The sequence below is a fragment of the Eucyclogobius newberryi genome, unplaced genomic scaffold (assembly GCF_026437365.1).
Source record: "Eucyclogobius newberryi isolate DKJ021-1_F unplaced genomic scaffold, fEucNew1.0.hap1 SCAF_11, whole genome shotgun sequence".
In the NCBI taxonomy this organism is placed as follows: domain Eukaryota; kingdom Metazoa; phylum Chordata; class Actinopteri; order Gobiiformes; family Gobiidae; genus Eucyclogobius; species Eucyclogobius newberryi.
Genome location: NW_027315735.1, coordinates 29928421 through 29954465, shown reverse-complemented (window position 1 = coordinate 29954465; position 26045 = coordinate 29928421). Strand labels below are relative to the sequence as shown.

The following is a 26045-nucleotide window of genomic DNA, read 5'->3' as shown; positions in this document are numbered from 1 at the left end:
TCTTTTATGTTTTTCTTGATTCTGCGAAGTCGTTTCTCAAAATGGCTCTACATTTAACCACTGGCTATAATTTCACAGGTTTGTGACTTGGATTGAACATAACGTATAAAACAAACACATTGTTTTGATCCCAGAAGCAGAAGCTGTTTGACATCTTCCAAATCTGTTGCTAAAAAGCGCTGGCTTGTCGTCTGTAGAAAAAGACTCTTCTGCATGTTTATGTTTGCTTTGTGCTATGATGGGTTTAACTGTTGCCATGCCACCTGGAAGAAAAGCCAGAGATGGTGGTTTTAAATCCAACAATAGACTGTGTCACAGGAATAACACATATATCACCTTAACGTATTATAGCAACATATGATTGGACATGCTTTTATTCTGATTAAGGCAAGGCAAGGCAAGTTTATTTGTAGAGCACATTTCATACACAAGGCAATTCAAAGTGCTTCACACAGCAGGAAAAATGCATTCAAATCACAAAGAAATTACAGAAATACAATAAAATTAACTAAATTAAAAATTATCAATCCAACTGATTTTCTAAACTAATAAAATCACAAACAAAAGAGAAGAGTGCAACGATAAAAATTAACTACAATAAAATTAACTAAATTAAAAATTATCAATCCAACTGATTTTCTAAACTAATAAAATCACAAACAAAAGAGAAGAGTGCAAAGAAAAAATCCCTTCAGTCATATGCGCAGCTAAACAAAACTGTTTTTAGCTTAGATTTGAACATTGTCAGAGTAGAAGCCTGTCTCACATCTTCAGGAAGACTGTTCCAGATTTTAGCTGCATAAAACTGAAACGCAGATTCCCCATGTTTAGTCCTGACTCTGGCACCAGCAGGAGGCCGGTCCATGTTTAGTCCTGACTCTGGCACCAGCAGGAGGCCGGTCCCTGAGGTCCTCAGAGTCCGAGATGGTTCATATGGTACTAACATATCCAAGATGTACTTTGGTGCTAGGCCATGGAGAGACTTGTGCACAAGCAGAGCTGCTTTAAAGTCTATTCTCTGAGCCACAGGGAGCCAGTGCAGAGACCTGAGAACAGGACTAATGTGATCGTACTTCCTGGTTCTAGTCAGGACCCGAGCAGCAGCGTTCTGGATGTACTGCAGCTGTTTTACAACTCGTTTGTAGAGGCCAGTGAGCAGGCCATTACAGTAGTCTAATCTGCTGGAGACAAACGCGTGGATAAGTCTCTCTAAATCTGGTTTTGACACTATATTTTTGATTTTGGCAATGTTTTTTAGATGGTAAAAAGCTGCTGATTAATGAGCCTTCACGTCTGGCCGGGGAGAGTTTAACAATACAGATGTGCTTTTGGAAAACAAATGTGTCTATACTAAAGGTCCAAAAATGTTGGGCATCAAAAACAAGATTTTTATTCTTAATCAAATTTGGAGTCCTGTTGAGTCTTGAGACAGTTAGGGCTCCAACTTACAATTATTATGTCATTATTTTATCAGTATTTTAGTCAATTCATATTTTCTCAATTGTGTCAACTAGTCAAACAATTATTTCTAATGTATATATTTACATGATCAACAAAATAACTGTTGATATTTGGTGACTGAATGCTTCTAGATACACATAATGCTTTTAATGCATGTATAATCATCAGTAATCTGTTTAATTGTTCGTTCTCTGTTGGCTTCACGAAACAAACCCAGTCCAATATTCTAATCCAGTGCATGTAGCCCAGGAGAGAGAGGGCGTTTGCTTTGTGGAAAAGGGAGAGTTAGAGGGTGCAGGGGGCAGCGGGGCGTCAGGGTGCTGTCTCATTATAATCACCAGCTCAGCGAGTATGAAAGCAGTGTTCTTTGCATCCCATCCAGGAGTTAACCACCCCAGCCACAATCCCTGTATCGGTTCCACCGCATTACACTTCATGGGACACTTAGAGCTAAGGTTTTTGATACAAAACTGCACGTGCATGTGGTTATATGTATGTGTGTGTGTGTGTGTGTGTGTCTGTGTGTGTGTGTAAATGAGGTCTTTGGTTGGACTGTGTGTAATTACAGCCCTGAATGCCGTGCCAGAGCTGAGCACAGTTCAACTCGGCTCCATCTCAAGGTCAAACCACCTGACTTTGTCCCCGTGGACGCTTAAAGGGCTGGAGGCGACGGAGCAGCGCCGGACGGACGGACTCTGATCCAGGCCGGGGTGTGATCGTTTGAAACATCTCTGTTTGTGTTCTCTAATTTATTGGTTGTTTTTTACAATAGAGCGCTGCAAGTGGGACATCATCAACGCCAAGTTTTTAATTAGTCCGTAGGTGCACGAGATTAGCGAGCCAGTGCTGCAGATTGTGCCTGTTGTTTTTTTTTTTCTCAAATGGGATGAATGCACGGTGAAGGAGATCATGGGTTCGATTCCCGGACCAGACCAACATCACATGATCTCTCTGGGTGGAGTCTGCATGTTCTCCCCGTGTTATCGTGGGGTATCCGGGTTCTCCGGCTTCCTCCCACCGTCCAAAGACATGCATGTGTTAGGCAAAATTGGTGACTCTAAATTGGCCCTAGTGAATGAATGTGAGCGTGAACTGTCTGTAATGTCTATGTCTCTGTGTCAGCCCTGCGACAAGTTGGCCACTGTCCAGGGTGTACCCCGCCGAAGGCCCGAAGTCACTGGGATAGGCTCCAGTCACCCGCGACCCCGAAAGGGAACAAGCGGTAGAAAATGGATGGATGGATGGATGGGATGAATGCCGTGACGTATTTTGTGTTATTAATGTTTTTTTTCTTCCTTCTTTTCAGGGAGAAATTTCAGCTTTAATTGTGCAGCCATTGTACATGCTGTTCCCTGTAGACAAAGTGATAAATCAACAATAGCTTTCTGGCATTAAGCTTTACATAACAGGAAGAAATGAGCTTGCATTGTAACCTTTATTGTGCATGTAGGCACACATGAAATATGAAGTTATTAACAATTCACAATACTTTACATTTATCAAGGCCACAGCGAATAACATCACTCAAAGCTGCCAGATAGTTATTACACAGATATTGGGACATTCAACACTCACACTGGCTCTATCACCGTATTTGACATGGCTTATAACAGACAGCAGTGGTTATAAATGTAAGAAAAACCTGAAAATCACCTTAAACTTTATTAATATTTAGTACAGCACTATTACCATCCACATGGAACGTGTCAGACACTTACCAATCATGTTTTAGTTATTAAAATATTTCTTCAGACTGAGGACCGGAGCTCTCACAGGCTTTGACCGCGTACTCATGAGCCCGGGTGCTCACGCCATAATCATTAACATAGAAAGGCCCCTCCACGTGTACTGTGAGAGCGGTAAGAGTCCAATACATGCGGTCGCACATCCGGGAACTTGTGCAGTGGCAACCGAGTCCGCCATTTTGAAAGGGGCACAACAGCACGTCTACTACATACGAAATCCAGGAAATATGAGGCCAAAATGCCAAAAACCTGCGTTCTGTTAGGACATTGCTCTGTTGATAGCTTTGTCGTGTACCTTAGTTTGTCGTTATCGTCTAAAGAATCAAAGTATTCGTAGCTCATTATGCCGTAGAAAAGGATGCAGTCGTGTTGGTTTTTATATATATTGCATGCCCCTTTTAAAATGGCCGCTATGGGGAAGTCCCGGCTGTGTGACGTCACCGCGAACGCATGTATACTTTTGACCTGTATGTAAACTGTTGCATCATGCTTTCGCCGCATTAAATACAATGCAAATGTAGCCTCGTCGTTTGGGCTACAATAGCACCACACAGAGCTAGCTTTACGGTAGCCTTGTTTGGCTATGCTCAAAATTATGACATTTATTTCAATCATTCAACAAGCGTGTCCCCAGCTGAAACAGTACCTGTCTTTTTCAAGGCCGATATGTTTTATTCTCTCTCAAAAAAGTAGAAATAAAAGTTGCTCGAAAGTAGGAATAATAGTTTTAAGTGTTGAAATGTGCGTCTTTGCTAACAGCTGCCGCCGCTGAGCTAATGAGCTGCTAATAGAGAACACCTGTGCAGCAGACTGATACATGTTAGCAGGCGACGCCCACACACTGTCATTCATACACCATTACTTAGACTCACATTACCATCAGCATCAGACCAGCAAATCCAAGCTTTTCAAGGTTTGAATCGGCTTCTCTGGTGATTTCATTGGAGCTCACGAGAAGGACATATGATTGAATAACCAATCAAAGAGGTAACCTTCCTTTAGAGTAGCCTATTATATGGTTTTAATCAGTAAACACGCTAAACCCGGCACGCTAATGCGAGCGTGCACTTGTAATGAACTCAATTTGACGGCAGAAATGCTTTGAATAAATCTGCCGATGATTTATGGCACAGGACGTGAGACAAACCTTTGATGTCACAAATATGGGATTTTTGAAAATACCGTATTTTCCGGAGTATAAGTCGCACCAGCCAAAAAATGCACAATAGAGAAGCAAAAAAAATATCTAAGTTGCATTGGAGTATGAAATGCGGTTGCAAGTGGGAAAATAACAAATAATATACAATATAAGTATAAGTATAAATGTAAGTATAAGTCGCACCCCGGCCAAAACTATGAGTATACATATACAGTAAGTGGTTCTGTGAGGCTCAGAGAAGGAATAGTTATGACTACCTTGTATACAGAATGCATGAAACAAGAGTGAATCAAGCTAAATACAACTCCAGACATGTTTTTGATGAGAGAACATAACATTTTATAGCTTAATTTTGCATTATAAGTATCCTTTCTATTCATTCGAACCCCTCATAGTTGATATGACCCGCACAGCAGAGTTCAGTTTATTACAATGAAGCATGTTGTGGGTCTTTAGGCTACAGTATTTTGGTGTTGGACACGTTTAGTTACGTATGTGCTTGAATAATAATACAGATTTGAACAGGCCCTAATATTACTCACCTTGCTCACAGTTGACCCCTTTGTAGGCGGGACTGCAGATGCATATGCCCTGAATACACGTGCCGTGGTTGGAGCAGGTGGGGTCAATGCACTGTCCCTCCTCCACGTTACACTCCGCCCCCTTCCACCCGGGCAGGCACATGCAGCGCCCTTTCTCGTACATGCCGTTCCCGCTGCACAGGACCGGGCACGAATCTGAAACGGGACACACACACGCACGCACAGATTACACCGGCAAACGGGTCGCGCCGCAGTGTATTAGCCCCGCAGCCCGCGGTAACCCGCCGCGAAAAGGGTCCGAGCAAATCCTACCAACTCTCTCTTCTCTTCCCCCTCCCGCGCAAACACCGACGCGAGCGCACTCACACACAGGCGCCACTTTATCCCTCACGCTGTTTCAATTTACTCAAGCACCACCTGAGCCCCGGCTACCACGGCAACCCGGGAATTGTAGAAAATCCCCCTCGACGTCACCTCGGCCGCTCCGAACGGGCCGTGAAAACAATCGTGAAAACGGGAGATTAGGGTAGAGAGCATTAAGGCTTTAAAGAATGAGGTGCAAAGCAAGAGCTATCGCCATGGAGTGAGTGAGCGAGGAGGGGGGGGGTAATGTAATGACGACCATGCAGGTGCAAAGGAAGAAAACATCAGTAAGTGGATCTGGCAAAATGTAATTCTCTATCTAATGCTTGTGTTTATGATACTGGTTGTTTCTCACTTAGCTGGCATTGTGGATGTTATTGCACATACTGTACGTCTTACAGATTTGTCAGCAACCAAATGCATTTTATGGATTCTGCACATTCACTATCACCTCAAACGCAATGTGAACAGGGAAACGTCATGTTAAGTCAGGAGAACCAAGCTGGGGAATGGGTTTTTGGTCATGCTTTCTGTGTTTGAAAAAAAAAAAAAAAAAATTGGTGGGGAGGATTGTATTGAGAATTGTATCACATGTCATGATGTCAGCATTGTGTTTTTGATTAACAAATATAGTTAGTTTAGTATGAACTGTAATGCATTATGAGCAAAATCACTCAGCTAAAAAACAAACAGTCGACTCCTTTCCAACCCAAACTATTTCATTTTATTAAACACAATCACACACATAATATGACATATGATTTTTTGGGGGGGGTCGTGTTATACTGTGCATGCTTTTTTATGTAGGGGACACTGGAGTACCAACCCGACACAGGAAGAACATGTAAACGTCACCAAGAAACTGTGTCTCGGAATCAAACCTGGGACGTCTTTGCTTAAGTGATGGGACAATCCGTTCTTTATGGGAGCTTTTAATAGAAAAGAGCCAGAACTGACGACTGGCTCTTTTGTATAAATATATTTGAGGAAGGAGGAATGATAAAGACTTTGAATGGTCAAACTTGAGGAGCGACCGCATTTACCCTTTAACTTGATGTAAAAGCTAAACAAAAATTGACTTATCTCTGCTGTTTCTTTATGCTGTTTGGAGTACATTTGTGTAAAATACACACAAAAAGAACAGTTCGTGCTAATTGTAAAGAACTGATTCGATCATGAACACCGTATTTGAGATTGCTGGACAGTCTTATCATTATACTTATACATAATTTCAACTATAGTTTGTTAACTTATACAATTATTGACCTGTAAATTACTTTTTTTTTTCTCTTCCACTTTATAGCAGCTATGGCAACTCAAGGCTTCTTATGTTTTTGGCGCACGGCCCAAAAGCCAGGCTTACTTCCAGCATAATTTTGCGTATGAAGTATTCGAGCTGCAGTCTTGTATTATGCACTTGATCTTTTGTTAAAAACTAGCTTGTCCCGATAATAAATTCAGTTTCTTTGTTATAACTCCTGCCGTAACTTGCTGTCTAACTTCTCTACTGGTGAATATTATAACGCACGCAAATGAGGAGAGATGAGAGGCGCATATGAATAAGTGATGAGCGTAAATAAATGATGTGATTTGCGATATCACCTGGTACGACACTGCGAGACAGATAACAGCTACAATAAGTTTACACACAGGCAACTGAGAGCAGAGGGAAAAAGGGAGCGACTGGAACGAGAGGCAACGCGAGCTGTGAAGATAAAACACAACTGTTCTTGCAAAGGAAGAATTCATTTTATGCTTCCACTTATTGTCAAAAAACTATTAAAATACCCAAACCAACAATAGACTGCTTCTACTTTCTTCAAGCCGGTGAAGAATATTTCTCTTTGTGACCCTAAAACTCGCCCAAAAACTCTAATAAAAACATCAGACGGCTACATTGTGGCGGTGCAGCTCTTGTTCTCTCGGGCTGTTTGAGAAGTGTGTTTTAAGAGCAACAACAGACTGACAGAGAATGGGAAAGGGTTTTGATAAAGTAAATGCAATGTTTTAAGGCAAAATGCTTGCACAATGCACAAGTGACTCTTCAAGTAAAAAAAATGGGGAACAAAGTTGTCTCTAGGCTGAGCAAAATGTTTCATAAAAAATGAATTTGAGCTGAATTGGACAAATGACGGCCAACTTTATCTTGAAATGTTACTGGCAAAACTTTATTAGTACATTTCATTGCTTTTGTGCACTTACATAGAATACAAACGGAAATGTTTTGCCCAGGGACACGAAAGTGGGAGTGGAAATCGATTCGGCAACCTTCGGGTTAGTGGGCGAACAGTCTCTGCCACTTGCCGTTACTAAGAAAACTGGATCACGTTAGATGAAGCTGGACCTGGCTCTATGAACAACTTTGTGATCGGTAAATATTTATTTTTGAGGCATTTGAAGTGTCTGTTGTCGCCCCCTGCTGTCTCTGGGCGGAAAATGCACATTAAATGAATACAAAAAATAAAATTGGTATCTTCACTCTTCACGAGGGAGATGCAGGGGGAGCTCTATCGCTAAAGTTACTTTGCTTTAAGTGAAAAAATAATAAAAAAAACTAGAAGTAAAAAATATTTGATCTTGATTTCAGCAGATATGACGTGAGAAATGAAATTATATGCTTAAAAATACTTTTTTTTTTTTTTTTTAGCTTCAATAACAAACGAAAACTGTTACTTCATAGGAAAAGAACTCCACAAAATTACAAACCTCTTGTTTCTTTGTAAATAAATATAATTTTGTTGCTATAAATTGTACAATAGCGTCTTACTTTCTACAGCTGGAGGTTGAATATTTTCAAAACCACTTTTCAGGAATTCACATGTCGCTTGCCAACTCCTCCGTTTCACAAACACTGTTAGACATCTGTTGGCTTGACTTCCTTATTGACATTTCGCTTACCTTTGGCACAGTCCGGACCCAGGAAGCCAGCGAAGCAGTGACAGTGTCCAGCCACGCACTCTCCATTCCCATTACAGTCCGTGGCGCAGCCGTCCATCGAATCTGCAATGAGGAGATCCCACATCACCAAAAGGTACCAGGGTGTAAAACGGAAAACACAACAACAATAACAACAACATAAAACTCTAACACCAAACCACATATATAACTGTAAGCTGGTGTAGCTTTCTGTTATTGAATGAGAGATTTGATAAGCAATGGATGGCTCCCCAGACACGGGGCCAGCATTAGATTAGTCTGATCCGGCTGCTATCGCTCTCCCGGGATGGGCCAAGCACTCACTTACGCTCGGTATAAGCGTGTTACACTGCAGACACCGGTCGGAACACACATCTACAAACATCAGCAGCTAATCGACGAAGTGTTTACAAAAGCACATTTCTGAACCAGATCGAGCGACGGCAAGTTGGCCAAGAGGAGCTGTAGATGTTCTGTAAGTCACGTCTAAGAGGCTAAATGTTCAGTGTATCAGGGGTGAAGCGTAACAACAACGTTTTCTACGACTGCGCCGCTAATATTATAATGGAAAACTGTAATCCTGAATGTCACGTCTTTGTTAAACGATCTAAAAGCACAAAGTAAAAGTAGAGCGCTCGCACAAATGCATCACAACAAAGTAAAAACGTGTCGCTCAAATTTCGCAACTGTAATAAGATAAATTGATCATTATCAAGACAAGGTTTTGAAAATACCAGCATGATACAAGGCTGGGTGATTTGTGCGACAAAAGGCACAGAATTGTTTCTTTTAATTGTTTCACATTCATCAAATGTGTGTACTTCTTGTAATGTTCAAAGTATCACAAGAACTATATCTCTACCTATCTTTTTCTAAATAAACTGGAGGTATTACTTTATAGTGTATACCATTAGAAATAGACTAAATTACAAGCATCAATAACAATTCTATTCTATTTATGAATGACACATATCTTGCAAATTAAATACAGATAATCGATCTAAATTGTATTAAATGTATTGAAGTAACATTACTTTTAAACATTTCACGGCTTGGAACGGCGCAATATAAAATTTTAATGTCAAGATTTTTTAAAAGCACATCGGATTTTTAAACATTTTAACCAAAATTATCGACAAAAAAACTGTGAAATCCTTACATTTTCTTTCATGTCTAATAGAATGTAAACAGCAATATGACGTCAAACCTTCAGAATGGATTACAGATTGAACTGAAATGACTTAATTGTGCTGCTAAAATTGTCACGATTATTGACGATTAACTATTCATTCTCGCCATTACTTTGTGACCTGAAAAATCACAATTACGGTAAATAATCTTGACGGACTAGTTAGTGTTGATCAGAAGTTGTGTGTTGTCTCATATGGATATCGTTGCATCATGTTCCTGTGGCATGGTGCGTTTGATCATGTGATTCCACTGGGCTTCAATTATCCTGCAGCCTTTTACAGTGCTCCGTGTGTCCCATTGATATGTCCATCATGTCAGATCTTGTATAAGAGCGCCGACAGCACAGACGGGGGAGATAAAGAGCTTTTAGAGTACAGAGGGCTTTGCTCCACTCAAGATGGAAGATTTGGGAAGGCTCTACAGACAATAAAAAAAAGACTACGCGTTAGTAACGTACCGATGAATCCAGAATAAAACTTGGCATTTCTCACATATCGCCGTTAAGTCCTATATCAATCATCGTTCCCTGTTTTAATGGAGAAAGCGAACGTGCGGTGATAAGCAATCATTAAAATGCACTGACGCTTTCCATTTGAACACGAGGAGTTTCCAATTCACATGAAACGTATATAAACGTGAGAAAAAATGCATCGATAACTGACGCCGCCACACGCTGAGAACTAATGATATTGACAGCAGGTGTTTAATCGTATTATGGCAGTAAATGAATGACTTGTTAATAATTCAACGAAGATTGTGCGACACCAAAATACAACGTAAGCTTCAAACGATGTATTTCAAGCATTACTTTGCAGCGCTTCATAGTGGGGTGCCTTGACGTTACCCAATAACTGCAAGGTTGTGAGTCAGTTTGAGATAAGATACGATAACCTTTATTTGTCCCACAATGGGGAAATTCTAGTGTTGCAACACATAAAAGGCACAGAAGTAAATAGTAAAAAAAAACAGATAACTTAAAATAAAAACTCTTATGCTCTTAACCAGGATGATTGACCTAATGTCACAGTATTGCATATGATTATGACAGTATTGCGCATGATTATGACACTATTGTGCATGATTATGACAGTATTGCACATGATTATGACAGTATGGCACATGATTATGACAGTATTGCACATGATTATGACAGTATTGCACATGAATATGAAGCTGATTGACAGTGTTTGTTGTAGAGTCAGAATGGCAGAATGATGAAGCTTTATGCAAGCATGAGCCACATTGAACACATCCTCTACTCTTATCTGAAAACAATTGTAGTAACAGTTTTCAAATTGAACAATTTGGCTTGAATCGACCTTATGTGATTTCAGCCGCTCGTGTTCAACAGTGACTTTCATCCAGTCGCACACGGCATTGGCAAAAGCAGAGATTTCCACCCCGGCGCAGGCTGCCTCGTGCCAGCCTTCAAAGGTGCTCCATCAGTGGTGGATAGAGTAATTAAAACCCATGTCAGAGATGTCATCCTTTATTTGACCCTGCATCGGCTCGCTCAGCTCCTAAAAGCAAGGATCAGCCCCGGACTAGACCGCCGCAGTCCCCTGGCTCCCTCCGCCGTGGGACCGCAGATGACAAATCCTTCTGTGACACCGAGCACATTCACAAACACACACACAAGTGCAGCGGGAGAGGAGGAGATGCTATGTGCTACTATAGCCCGGAGGAGCGTGTCACACATGCTAATGAGACAGCCCCTGCCACTAGCCGCCAGCCAGCGCATCAGCGGCACTAACCAAAGTCATTTTCACCGCCGTCACCTGTCGACGTAGCGCTGATGGAGAGGAGGAGTGGCAATAAGCTGGCTCCCACGCAAACCCGGAGACTTGCAAAAACCTACATCTACATGGCACAGGCAGGCTGACACTTTTAAATAAGGGGAAAGCTGGGAGATTGGCTCGGGCACATGGCACATACGATGAACAAATATGGGAGATCACGCCAGGTTCTTTCTTTAGCAGCAAACTAGCATTCAATATACGGGCGCAAAACAAAAGTGCAATACCTTCTGGCACAATACAATCCGGCTACGATGGCTGAACAGCTAGCACTTTTGCCTCACAGCGAGAGGGTCCAAGGATGACCCAAAACATGCGCCATTCCGTAGGGACTCCTGATTGTGATGGACAATAAAGTCTTCAAATAATCTTGTATGGCTTGAAAGTGCCGAAAAATACTGAACTGGCACCTGTCAATGTAACTACAATGTGTGACATGCGAGCAAATGAAATAATGGGGAAAGAATGAACAAATCTGCAAGGTCACGGTGATTCTCTCTTCAGTAAATAGTCACTTTCTGTTCTCAGAAGCTATTGACCAATGTGGAAATTGCTTGATACTACAATGTCGTCAAATATGACATTGGGTACTTGACTAGAAGAGTATAATCGCAGAACTACTTGCTAAGTGCGGTTTCAGTTATTGATGGCTGTTGTAAAAGTTGCAGACGTAGTATATATTGACGCTGTGGTACTAGCAATGCAAGAAGTAGTAGTAGTGGTTATAATCGTCATAAAAAAATAAGCACAAAAATAATAATAGTCACCAGATTGGAAATTGCTTTCTTTTTTTTTAAGGATTTTTTTGGACAATAGACTTTATTAGCTCAGCATGAAATGGTGATGAGATGCAGTATCACTGGGCAGCACGGGACATTTATCCAGGCATGGTACTAGCAGTTGCTGGAGTAATTGCAGTAGTAGTAGTAGTAGTAGTAGTAGTAGTAGGTGTTTGATTGTAAACGGTGCTCCGATTGTAGTAGCCAGAAATTTCTACAGTATCTGTACCAGCTAAACACATGTTTACACTCCAGACTTGCCCTGTGGCTAACCATGATAAACGACGGTTCAAGTTAAAACCATTCAAAAAGCTGTGGCACAGGTGGCAGCCAGCCTGTACTATTTCCTTGATTGGGCATTCTTTCTGCAACCCTTTCCATTTATCCACTGCAATAATGCTTTGATCACATGGCACTAGCGGCATAACACAGCCTCTTGTCTGCAAGGTCATGGTGATCTTTTAAAAGAAACATAAAAAGTACCAAGCTTAAGTCCTCCAAACGGCCACGCGAAAGAGAACCGGGCTGTAACCGCGATACAATCTGTGCCAGCTCAATATCTCTACTATAAAATCTCCACGCAATTAACAGGTAATGTATGAGGGGTCAGAACTTTATTTGTTCCACTCAAATGTCCCTGGTGTTGGTGTGTGTGTGGCCTCATCCCTCCAAGACAACCTTTTCCCCGTTAGGAATCACTCAAGCCATAAGTTATTGCAGTTAATGCCATTATAAAATGGGTGCTTCCAACCGAGCGATGTGATTGGTCAAATAAGCATTGCAATTGTACTTTATGAGCCTGTTAAGTTTCAACCATGCTTTATGACGCTTATGAAAAAAATGAAATGGCTACTCAGCTAAAGTAAGAGGAACAACCTTTAATTAATCTTTTTTTTTGTTCCTTATTAATTTGCTAAAAGTTTTATTAATATAGGCTGAACTTCTTTCTTCTCCTCTTCAATAGTGTGGTGCCAATCATGTAAAAAAGGCACAATTATGGAGAATACGTGTGATGCAGATGAAGTATAGTAATTATGTGCAATTAATCGCCCGGCAGGAAGCTAGCTCTCTCTGCTTAGGCTCCGGGGCTGAATTAAAAGAGATGGTGCTAAAGAGGAGCATGCAACATGACAGAAATGATTAAGTTAGGCCGTTTGTAGGTCACATGTAAATGGCAAAAACACTGCAGTCGACCAATCTGCTCCATGCAAAAACAAAAATAATAATAATAAATGGAACTGCGGTTTAGCAAAGGGAGGGGCAAAAGAGATCTATTTTAGATTGGACAGATGGTCTCAATATGTTTGTTGTTTTGTTCATCAATACCAATGAAAGTCAGAGTTGTTTTTGCTTTGTGATATATAACGCGGGCTAAATTTAGAGGAGTATTAGTCAGCATGTTCACCATTACGTAAATGGTTGTTGAGCCAATATAGTTTAATTGCATTGGCTCTTCAGTCTTGCAATACAAGATCCTGTTATTTGTGACTAAAAAGATCACATGTCACTGTATTTGTGCCGGTATCAAGTCAGACAAATGTGAAGTAAAGTATATTGCCTTCAAATCAAATGCTTCAAAAGTAAAATATGAGCACAACGTGCCCCACATGTGCACAACCTGCCCCACATGTGCACAACCTGCCCCACATGCGCATAACCTGCCCCACATGAGCACAACCTGCCCCACATGTGCACAACCTGCCCCACATGTGCACAATCTGCCCCACATGTGCACAACCTGCCCCACATGAGCACAATCTGCCCCACATGAGCACAACCTGCCCCACATGTGGCACAACCTGCCCCACATGAGCACAATCTGCCCCACATGTGCACAATCTGCCCCACATGAGCACAACCTGCCCCACATAAGCACAACCTGCCCCACATAAGCACAACCTGCCCCACATGAGCACAATCTGCCCCATATGAGCACAACCTGCCCCACATGAGCACAATCTGCCCCACATGTGCACAACCTGCCCCACATGAGCACAACCTGCCCCACATGAGCACAACCTGCCCCACATGTGGCACAACCTGCCCCACATGTGCACAATCTGCCCCACATGAGCACAATCTGCCCCATATGAGCACAACCTGCCCCACATGAGCACAACCTGCCCCACATGTGCACAATCTGCCCCACATGAGCACAACCTGCCCCACATGAGCACAATCTGCCCCACATGTGCACAACCTGCCCCACATGTGCACAACCTGCCCCACGTGCACAACCTGCCCCACATGAGCACAATCTGCCCCACATGTGCACAACCTGCCCCACATGTGCACAACCTGCCCCACATGTGCACAACCTGCCCCACATGTGCACAACCTGCCCCACATGAGCACAACCTGCCCCACATGTGGCACAACCTGCCCCACATGTGCACAATCTGCCCCACATGAGCACAATCTGCCCCATATGAGCACAACCTGCCCCACATGAGCACAACCTGCCCCACATGTGCACAATCTGCCCCACATGAGCACAACCTGCCCCACATGAGCACAATCTGCCCCACATGTGCACAACCTGCCCCACATGTGCACAACCTGCCCCACATGTGCACAACCTGCCCCACATGAGCACAACCTGCCCCATATGAGCACAATCTGCCCCATATGAGCACAACCTGCCCCACATGTGGCACAACCTGCCCCACGTGTGCACAACCTGCCCCACGTGAGCACAATCTGCCCCACATGAGCACAACCTGCCCCACATGAGCACAATCTGCCCCACATGAGAACAACCTGCCCCACATGTGCACAACCTGCCCCACATGTGCACAACCTGCCCCACATGTGCACAACCTGCCCCACATGAGCACAACCTGCCCCACATGAGCACAACCTGCCCCACATGAGCACAACCTGCCCCACATGAGCACAACCTGCCCCACATGTGCACAACCTGCCCCACATGAGCACAATCTGCCCCACATGTGCACAACCTGCCCCACATGAGCACAATCTGCCCCACATGAGCACAACCTGCCCCACATGTGCACAACCTGCCCCACATGAGCACAATCTGCCCCACATGTGCACAACCTGCCCCACATGAGCACAACCTGCCCCACATGTGCGTGTGAGCTTCAGCTCAGGCAAACATGTGTTTTCATGTCAGGAGGACAGGTGAGTGACAGGTGGAATGCCCTGGATCGCTCAGAACAACAAGGGGAAAGACAATGTGATGAAAATCTCTGATGTGTTAGAAACAGGTTTGGCATCATGGAGAAACAGTCTCTTCTCCATATGAACGGTTCTTCATCTGCCTCAAAGAACTGGTTCTCCTCCTGAAGAACTGGTTCTCCTCCTGAAGAACTGGTTCTCCTCCTGAGTGGCTCCAGCTCCACTGTCCATCTCACGTCCATCTGAGGGAGTCAGATCTCTCCCTCACTGTGGAACTCCTCCAGGTTTATACTTTTTCCTAAAGAGGTTTGGTACTTTTTCCTGGCCGAGTGTCTAAGGACACGGGAGCTTGTTTAATCTGTTGTTCACTGTCGCTCCTCAAGGAATCTGCTGTTGTGATTTTGGATGTTGTAAAAATCAATTGAGTTGAATCATGACATTTACTTGTACAGCTTATTATTGGCTGAATATAGGCCGGAAACAGTGATATCTTTCCTGCAAGATCTTTGGTAATTATAATTAAACCAGTCTTTCACCTGCTCCTGTTACTTTCACGTCTTTGCGCATCATTTGTCCCGTTATCGATCTCACACAGGAGTTTGTTCTGATCCTGAGCCTCACGTGTGTCTCATCGTGGGTCACTTCATCATCACCTCCTGGTTTAGCTCTTTGTTTGTGTTCACAATTCAGACGAACCGCGCCAGAGTTTGATTCAATCGGACTGAGACCGACCTTTTCAACCGGACCCGAGTTCAGCTCTTTGGGCCGGATCAGAGGTCAATTGCATGTTCATATTCATCCAACTAACTATCCAGGCAAACGCATCCTGATTTGAACCAAAAGTGTGTTGTGAATGCACTGTAAGACTTCAACAGCACTGGCATATTCCAGTGATTTTTTTCTTTCTTGTTGCTGTGGTGTGATGAGATTGGATTTAGATCAGAAAGTCTGGAAATTGCTTTTACAAATACAAACCCATTGCAAGGTGGAGCCAGTTCATACTTTTTCTTTCGAAGCACATGCAATGGAACATTACATTTAATCAGATGAGGACAGGACCCAGTACTTCTGTGTGAATATTATATCAGGAATATCCACAAATAATGAACCATTGATCCTGAGAGAAAAGAACATTTAAGGTGCACTATGTCACTTTTCTAATGCGCCACCTGCTTGGAATGTTCAACAATAACCTATACTTGTTTCCATGGAGACCCACCCACCATTCGTCCAACACAACAAAACGTACTTACAACAGCCACTTTCATTTCATTTTTGTTTTTATTTCATTCATTTAAGATGGATTTACGATAATTGAATGTATATGACTGAAAAGGAGCAGAAAGAAGGACAACACTTAAAATATCTGCTCCCTTTTCTCATTTATGGTTCTAACTTTTTGTATTTTTGAGTAATAGACTAATTAATAATAATAATAATTAATAATTAATAAATTAATGTACTAATCTCTGGATATCTTTTTCTAACATTTTAATCCATACTTTAATCCATTAAATGTATTCTTATTTTTATGTTTTCCATTGTTTTCGTTCTAAACCTTTTATCATGTTACTGTTTTAAGATTTCGGTTCTTTTTCATTAATAACAACTTTCTCTCTTAGGAAATCTTTTTTGTAGATTTGTGTTTAGTGGTTTGCTTTATACATAGTCGTACATATCTTATCTATCTGTACTGTGCTTGGATCATAATTCATCATAACAGGCCTAGAGAATGTTGTAATCTGGAACTAAACAATAGAACAGGAGCAACAACACATTTCTACATATATTTAGTTCCTCCTGGCCATGTGAACAGCTCAGGCCGAAATGTAATAACATGTGACTGATGTGGGACAGTTAGCATCTGACCAGAGCCACGAGCCACGGCGAGGGCACTGCAGCCCCCTCTTTTCTCTCCAGGAAAGTTCTCAATATGATGGTTATTTAGAGCGTTAGTGACACTGTGTCTGTCCGCTTTAATCACAAAGCTTGTTATTTCTGCCTCAACGCCTCAAACGCTGCTCTTCTGCTCTGAAAACTTTGTTTTCTTCTTTTAATAAAAGTACATGTACAAGGCTTAAGATTACACAAGCCAACTAACCAAACATTTCTATTTTGGCTAAAACATATTCAATTTCAAAAGGAAACATTGTAGTTCCAAAATATTTATAATGAATACAATTATTTATAAAAAAAACAACATTATTTTCGTTTTAAAAAAGCTGTAATATTGTATGCATTGCATTGATACCTGACCCTAATCCTTATCCAAAGATATAAGTATAAGGGTCTTGTTTACAGGGAAATGATGATGCATTATTCACTTGCTCCGAACACAATTGAACCTATGTAACCAACGTTTCCCTGGGGCAGATCGAAGACAATGTGGCAGCCATAATGTGCTGGAAGCCTCTTCTCCGACCACCAGTCACACTCTCATTCTGCAGGCGAGGGTGGAAGGTGAAGGGAGGCTCAATTGTTTTGCCCAAGGATAGAGGAGCAGGCACAGGTTATGGGTGATTGGAGCGCTACCCCTAAGGCTCCTGCTGACCCATTTTCATTTTACACGTTGGGCAAAAGAAGCTGGATTTTCTACCACACAGTCAAAAGGAGAACATATAATCTGTACAATACTATCCTATGCTACAAGGCTCCACTTCAGAACAATACTGCACATTATTATTCAGTCAATACTGTTACTAAAGCGTTCACAACACATCAACATTTACATTAAGAAACCAGAACTAAACCAGGACAGTACAGTGCAGTGAGTGTTATGAGTAATGTGTCACACCCAATGACAAGGACTGAATTTGTTTCTAGTTTCCATTGATATGTTATTGTGTATCCTGGAATGTTCCGCAGCATGGCTTTGCAACTTTCTTTTATTCAATTACAGGTGCTCTTATAGCGAACAATTTCAAATAAATATAAAAACACTGGGTCACATTTCCACAGGTCTGTAGTTTGGCCTGGTGGCATTCCCTACATGTGAGATATATTTAATTTATGTTTGAGCTATATTTAAGGCCATAATGGGGAACATTTCAGGCAAAGTAAGGACATCTCCATGGAGACAGTTCCACTCTCCATTAAGTTACACAGTATACTTATTTAAGGACATTCTTTCTGAGCTTTTAACCGTGTTCTAACATTCTTCCCTCATTAAAAACATTCCTGGGGTTGCATTTAGCTTCATTCACCCTTGTTTAATGAAGCTTGTTTACGAGGTTGTCTAATCTTCTCTTCTGAGCCTCACAAAAACACTCGGTTTCACGTCTGCCATCAAATTGCGGGGGTTGCAACTGTGTGCTTACTTTAGCCTGTGGTGGGCAAGCTAGCATTTGTTTTATCCTCATGGTAATTACCTCTACAGCCAATAGATGGAATGCTAACACAAACACCTGACTGTAAGAAAGTTCAAAAATACGAGATGCCAAAGTAAAGTCACCCCAGAGCATGTTTAAAGTCGAATAACTACCATTTATTTTACCCAGTTCCTTTATATAATATTGCTGTGATATCCAGTTGCAAAGAGCTTCATTTCTGACAGTGATCATCTTCATTCCTTCTTGTTTTTCTACAAAAATTGCAGAATTCAGTTTCGCTGATTAAAATGCATTGGCCTTTGATTTTCTTCCTCTGAACAATAGCGAGTGTGTGCTTGGAGCCCGGTTAGATGTGCAAATGGACTACAAAATGAACCCTGACACTAATCCGTTAATATTACTTTCCCTTTCAAGTGTTATCTCTTGATTAATAATTTTGTGAAACCATAGAACAACACAAGCTGATATTGTGGGCGCATCTGCCATCTCTCTTTATTTATTTTTTTGGCAATTATAGCTGAAAATGCTGAAGAATGTTAGGTCTTTTATCCACTTGGGCTAAAAAATCTGTGACTCAAAATAGGTTTCGGTAAATTCCAGTTCTTACAGACGGCATAAGTGTCAACAAATATTTGCGAGGATTGAGATGAAGTCGTATTTGTGTGCCACATGCTGTCAGTCATTGTGTAGAGGAGTCAGACATCCGCTGTGTTGTTTTTCACTGCGATCCTGTTTATTCGGTGCCACAAAACATAGGCTTCTAATGTTGTTGTTGAAGTTTGATGTGCAAAGGACAGAGACAGATGTGGAGCACAGTTTATCCGTCAAAACGCCAAACAAGGCAGAGGTCTACAATCCACAAAGCACCGCAACACATTCTGCTGGGAATTTCAGTTTAACTTAAAGGATATTTCAACCAAAGACATGGACAGGTGTTAACTTAGGCCTTTAGACCACAGAGGGTGGATTTGTCACCCAGAGTTTGACGGATACGCTGGGCTTTGAGTGTCTGCTGATAGCCAATACCAACCAATACAAGGTTACTTTACTTAAAACTGATACTTCAACATATTATTTAAATCATATTTAAATAACTGCATTATTTGAAGACACAAAACAGTAACTTTACAGCAGCAAAAACATTGTAAAGTCAGTGATTGAATGATGTAGTTTTAAAATGAAATATTTACTCAATTGAAGTTGGTACAAATGAGTTTGTGTTCTTAAAAGGGCTAATTGGAAAAACAAAACATTATCAATGGATAGGAATCTATCCATGGGTTTGTTTCAATCACAGGACTTATTTGTTGTCACCGCCATTTTGAAGAGTGCACCGTTAGATAGTCATGAAAAACAATGCATAAAATGTAACTTGAAAAGGGTTTATACTTAAAGCAGAACTAACATTTTGACCTTACTGAACATCTTGTGATGACTCATTGAACTAAAATGCAGTTATGAAAAATGTATTTATAATTTAGCAAAAAAATAGTTTAATTCGCTTCTAGTCACAAATATTTTTATTTGACTAATAGAAATATATGAGAGCACCTATACTTTATGTTTAAAGAGTCAAAAATGAGTTTCTTTGAATAAATTATGCATAAACTTTGACTGGAATGAGTATACCTAGTGTGATGTCACTTCCTGTCATTTTCTTCAGATTTTTCGATTGTCATAAAACTATAATGTACAACGGGTATAAATACACCAAATAAAAAGAAGATCATAAAACCTGTCCACTGTGTGCACTTTAAGAGGTGCTTGAAGAGTCCGTGGTCACCCCCTGCTGGTTACATACACGCTTCCTATGCACCGGACACGCCCTCTGCACCGGACACGCCCTCAAAGCTTTCAGAAGCACTATGTGTCTGATCCTAAAACATATCACCCAGACAGTTTGAAATGAGGCTTGTTAAAACTGTCTGCAGATAGACTAATGTATTAGCATAGACACACATTAATATGTAAACTAGCATTAGCCAGCTGCTAACTACCTGAAACAAACAGCTCAGCGTTCAGTCTAGAGTGATTTCTGTAAGTCCACTGGTCCCTCCTGACCACAATAAAGCATTTCTGGAAAAACATTTTGGATGTTACAGAAGAGGAATCCTATGTTCAGACACTTTTGTTGAAACAGCCCACAGTGAGCATGCAGCTTTTGTCCTCAAGATGGCAGTAGCAATGAGTGGATCTGTTAATGCCCATTCAATGTTCCAATAAAGTCTGGCGGTAATGCAACACTTGGATGCCAACCGCCATAAAACAACAACAACAACAACAACAACAACAACAACAATGTTCCAATAGCTGCACCAATATCAGTTCTGCTATCGGTGCATCCCTATTGATAGAAAAAAGTAGTCTACCCCAATGCCTAAATGACAGCCAGTCACAGTGTAATTTGTCTGTGAATGTATTAAATAAAGGATATATTTTTTACAGAGATGATGAATAATGGGAAGCATCAATTAGCAAATCGATTTCACTGCACTATGACGTTGCCTGTGTTCCACAGCCAAACCCCTTGGGCGTGCAGAGGAACAATATACTTTAACATTTTGCAGCTTTATCCTGTGCAGTGGGTGTTATGGGAAAAGTGTCATACCCAAGGACACAGACACATGGACAGAATTTTTAGAATTGGGTTTATAGCTACAAAAAAAAAACATGAGCTGGGAGTGAGCTGGGTCGCCTCTCCAAGTCCATTACAATTATTTTGCCTTTCAAGTATAATCTCTAGAATAATTATTTTTGAAAAATCATAGCTCAACACATGCTGATATTGTGGGCGCATCTGCTGTCTCTTTATTTGTTTAAATTATAGAGATAAATGCAGAAAAATGCAGAAGAAACTTGAGATACATGAACCACTCACTGTAAAGATGTATGATTACCCCCAATCCAACAACACATGCTTATCATCATTAAGCCTCTTTGCAGTTTATTATTATGTATGTACCTACAATTATGTTTCCCGGCGTTTTCTGTTATTTCAACAGCATGTTCTGCCAAAGCCAACTGGACAAAGTGGGAGTGGAGAGAGTGCCCTGGTAATTACCCACTTGTCTATATCCAGCCTTGTGCATTATTCACATCCTTCAATTTACATTGCCATCCGTGTGTGTCATAGCAATGAGCTGCAGTTAGCCAGGCCTGTCATTACTACAGGAGCTGTCCTCCCCTTCTCAAACAGTTGTCTGCTGTTGGGCCAGGCTCAGTCTCATAATAGGAAAAGTTCCCTTCAAATGTCAATGAGTTTCAAAGCACTGCTGGCTCCCGTCATGATGTTTTCTGCATTTTGACATAAGGGTTGCAAAAGGACGAGAGTGTGCCGGGTGGAGATAGAGACAGACAGGAGCTGTGAAGGAGGGAAAATACAGAGGAGAAGCTATGCCAGAAAATATACATCCCAGCATTGTCTGTTGTTTTTAGCTGGTTGGCTGGTTATTTATTTATTTATTTGGACGTAGCAATTACATTGGACAAAGCAGACGCATTATTTTAGTGTTAAAGCAAAAGCGCAACGTTTTATCACCTGTTCATGAGGCTTTAGGGACAATGCAGTCGAACATTACACACAAAGAGCAATTCCAACAGATAAAATTAACAAATATTAACGAGAATAACAAAATATTACGCAATTATGCAATAATCTTCCCCATATAAACTTGACATAAACATTTTCAAATGGTATATTGAAAGAAATTGAAAAGTAGTGGAGATATAAGAAGAAAAGAGCTCGAAACTAAAATATAAAACTCAAAAGGGCTTGATACTCAATATTATTTTTTATACCACTAATAAAAACACACATTTTTGAAGAAGAAGAACAATGAAGAAGTACAACGAAGAAGAACAACGAAGAAGAAGTACAACGAAGTACAACGAGGAGGAGAAGAAGAAGAAGAAGAAGAAGAAGAACAAAGAAGAAGAAGAAGAAGAACAATGAAGAAGTACAACGAAGAAGAAGAACAACGAAGAAGAAGTACAACGAGGAGAAGAAGAAGAAGAAGAAGAAGAAGAAGAAGAACAAAGAAGAAGAAGAACAACAAAGAAGAAGAAGAAGAAGAAGAACAATGAAGAAGTACAACGAAGAAGAAGAAGAAGAACAATGAAGAAGTACAACGAAGAAGAAGAACAACGAAGAAGAAGTACAACGAAGTACAACGAGGAGAAGAAGAAGAAGAAGAAGAACAAAGAAGAAGAAGAACAACAAAGAAGAAGAAGAAGAACAATGAAGAAGAAGAAGAACAATGAAGAAGTACAACGAAGAAGAAGAACAATGAAGAAGTACAACGAAGTACAACGAGGAGAAGAAGAAGAAGAAGAAGAAGAAGAAGAATAAGAATAAGAAGAATAAGAATAAGAAGAAGAAGAAGAAGAAGAAGAAGAAGAAGAAGAAGAAGAAGAAGAAGAAGAAGAAGAAGAAGAAGAAGAAGAAGAAGAAGAAGAAGAAGAAGAAGAAGAAGAAGAAGAAGAAGAAGAAGAAGAAGAAGAAGAAGAAGAAGAAGAAGAAGAAGAAGAAGAAGAGGGTATTGATTCATATCTGTTCAATCAATGTTTCTTAAATCTCTGCAAATAAAAACAATACTGCCATTTATATTCAAGTCCACGCAAACAAGTGTGACCACCCAGACATTCTCCTGACATGCAGGGGCACAAATACAGAAGACATCCTCCATAGAATCCTCCATAAATTTGGCCCGAGTAAAAATACAATGGTCAAACTAATCTAAAAGCAGACTCAGGGGACATGTGTGAAAAGGTACAGGGAAAGTGAGTCATACTCTGGATGCTGTCAAGGCTTTTCTACTGGAAGACCAACGCAATAACCTAGGCTCAATGTCCACCAACAATATAAGGTACAGCGCCATAATAATCATACTTGAACTTAAAAATAGTAGTGCCAAGCGTGTTTGCACCTAAAAGCCAGCCAGACAATTGGGCCCGGTCCTTCTTAGCAATCAAAAACCATGAAAGCACACTGTGATGCATAAAACGTCCCAATATGTCCCCCTGGAATGCTGCAATGTCAATATTTCAATGTCAAGCAGTCCATTTATGTCAGATAAGTCAAAGCGTCAGTGAAAGGGGACGTTAGGGAATACAACTGACTGTTCAAAATTAAAGTCATTGTGAAACGTACCATTCTAAAGGTCAAGACAAGTCATATTTTGTGATTAGGGCCTTTGTGCTTCTTGAGGACTCACTAAACTAAATGAATCAGTTACACCTTTGAGCACTGGAGGAACTGCTGCTGTTGGTTTGTCTTATGTGTATTCGGTTAAGCAATAATTGTGATTACAGGGCACAATACAACTAAAAAAACTAATAATCGTAAAGCAAAATTAAGCCTTTCCAGTTCAATCTGTTCTCCCAAAAAAAGCCCACCTAAACATAAGACTTTTTATGTGGCCGTTTAATCACCACAACTTTAATTTTGCCACTAAAAAAAGTTGAATTTCATAAAGCTGGTCACATACTATTAGAACAGTAACGTATTAGAAATTGAGGATTTCTTTTGTTACATGTAAATAATGATGAATAATCTTTAGTAATGTCTCTTCTCACCATAAACTAAAATTCGATATCTCTTCTTCTGTGTGTTATTTAATTATTCAAACGTCCAGAGTCTAAAATAAAGATCGATTTGTCTTATTTACAAGGGTTATCGATACCTGCCAAGTACCAACATTCGATGCTAGTTTTCGTATCGATTAGAATCTAGATACATTGTCTTTGCCCGCCCTATGAAAGAATAAACTGCAGTGTGGACAATTGGTCATGACGCTATCGTGCTCGTAACACCAGCCTTACCTATTGGCGTGCTGTGCAGTAAAACCTGCTCCAGATTGCGTCCGTCGTTGTAGAGCGCCAGGTGCCAGGTCCCGGGGTCCATGTACTCGATGAAGCCGGTCTCCTGGAGCCCACTCAGCAGTAGCCCTTTGGGGGTTTTGGCAGCCGAGATGGGGTCAGTCAGCGACCTGGGCAGGGCCTTCCCATCCAGCAGCTTGACAAAGTCGAACTGAAAACAATACGGTGACGCTATCAGACCAAAACAGCAAATACAAGAGCTTGGGAATGAGACAGGAATCCACAAAACCTGCATTAATGCCGGGGTTATTTGCAATCCAAACCGGGTGCAGTGGTGTGTGGCGGCTGTTGAGTAAGCTTTGTGTATCTGCCAAAGGGACGCTATTGGAAAAATGCCTGCATAAAAAATTACTCTGGGAAACAGATTTGCATGCACTGTAAAACATAGTAGTGCATCTCGAGGAAAGACAGTCTTTGCATTTTGTTCAGCTGTATAGTTTTTGAAATAGAGTTAGTTCAGCTCAGGATGAAACTGGTCGAGTCAGAACACACCTGGGTTTTAAGTATGGTGAAGGCCAAACTGTGAACAGCATTTCAGAACATGTTTGTGTGTTTTTATTTGCTGATTGCACACATTCACATTTACTTCATTTGATATTGGTTGATCTTGTAGCTCAATCTGAAGTATTGTAGTGGTAATAATACATAGTACCAATAATAAGGACAGAATTTGACATTAATAATGTAAGGCGAGTTTTCTTGTGTAATTTAGTAACTTAATGGTATTATACTATTTCATATACACATTTGATGGGTAAAAATGGCAAAATGGCACAAATTTGCGTACATCCAAAAATGGATAGAGTCAGGTTTATATTCCTTGATAAATGTTGTTGACTTATTCCATAAAAAATGTACAGAGGGGATTTTGGAGATCTTATTTAGTATTCGTGCAAACTAGATCTGACTGAAAATGAGTAAATAATAATAAATAAATCAAGTTTAGAATTAGATATCAACAAATCCTTCAGCACTATTGATCAAAATCTTCTGAGTACAATTTGTGTGTGTGTGTACGTGCTACTTTAAGGGTGGGAAAGGCATTTTGAGAAAACAGCTTTGAAATTACAATGTCCCATATAAATCTACGGACTTAAGTTGATTAAATTAAATAATAAAACATATTTTGGGGCAGATTGGACAATGTTGTTGTTGTTTCTAGGTGATATAGCTCATATATATCATATCCTGAGAGGGCAAATTGACCAAAAAACATATGCATTAATATCATTCCGCTGTTTCACCACAATTGAAGAAGCTACTTGGATGAGTGGCAAAACGCATAAATTCATACAATCATTTCATTGACATCCATGAATTGTAATGTCTGAAATATTAAACGAAGAGTAGCTGTCGTGGGTGCGCTGACAATGCTAATGGTATCCAAATAAATAAATAATCTCTTGACGCTTTTCTCCAGTTGACAGGAATTCCATTTTCTTTAGCCGAGTTTTCCAGTGCATGGCTATCACACAGTAATAATGACATTCAGAAAAAATAAAAATTGCACATAGCCCTCCTCCTAATACTCCGCCGCACTCTAATTGACGTGGCGCTAACAGCATGCGCACACTTTGCCACACAGGTTTTCGCGTGTAACAGACGATTACTTTATGTGTCTAAACCTCTCCTTTCACTCACGTATCTCCTTCTTCCCTGCTGCTTCCCTCGTTCCTCTCCCTCTCTCCATCCCCTTGAACCGTGGCACACTTGCTGAGTTTTATTCCCCTGGAGGGCTGCGTGTCA

At 40.9% G+C, this 26045-nt stretch overlaps 1 protein-coding gene across 2 annotated transcripts in view; it reads right to left on the bottom strand.

Annotated features, from left to right (window-relative positions):
• tenm1 (teneurin transmembrane protein 1) overlaps window positions 1-26045 on the bottom strand; it is a 398797-nt gene that overhangs the window by 149257 nt on the left and 223495 nt on the right. For both annotated transcript variants that reach the window (XM_072439861.1, XM_072439862.1), the window contains exons 8-10: window positions 24243-24450; window positions 8169-8270; window positions 4908-5102 (exon numbers count right to left, since the gene is read on the bottom strand). In XM_072439861.1, the coding sequence (XP_072295962.1) occupies window positions 4908-5102; window positions 8169-8270; window positions 24243-24450 (505 nt within the window). The remainder of the gene's footprint in view (window positions 1-4907; window positions 5103-8168; window positions 8271-24242; window positions 24451-26045) is intronic.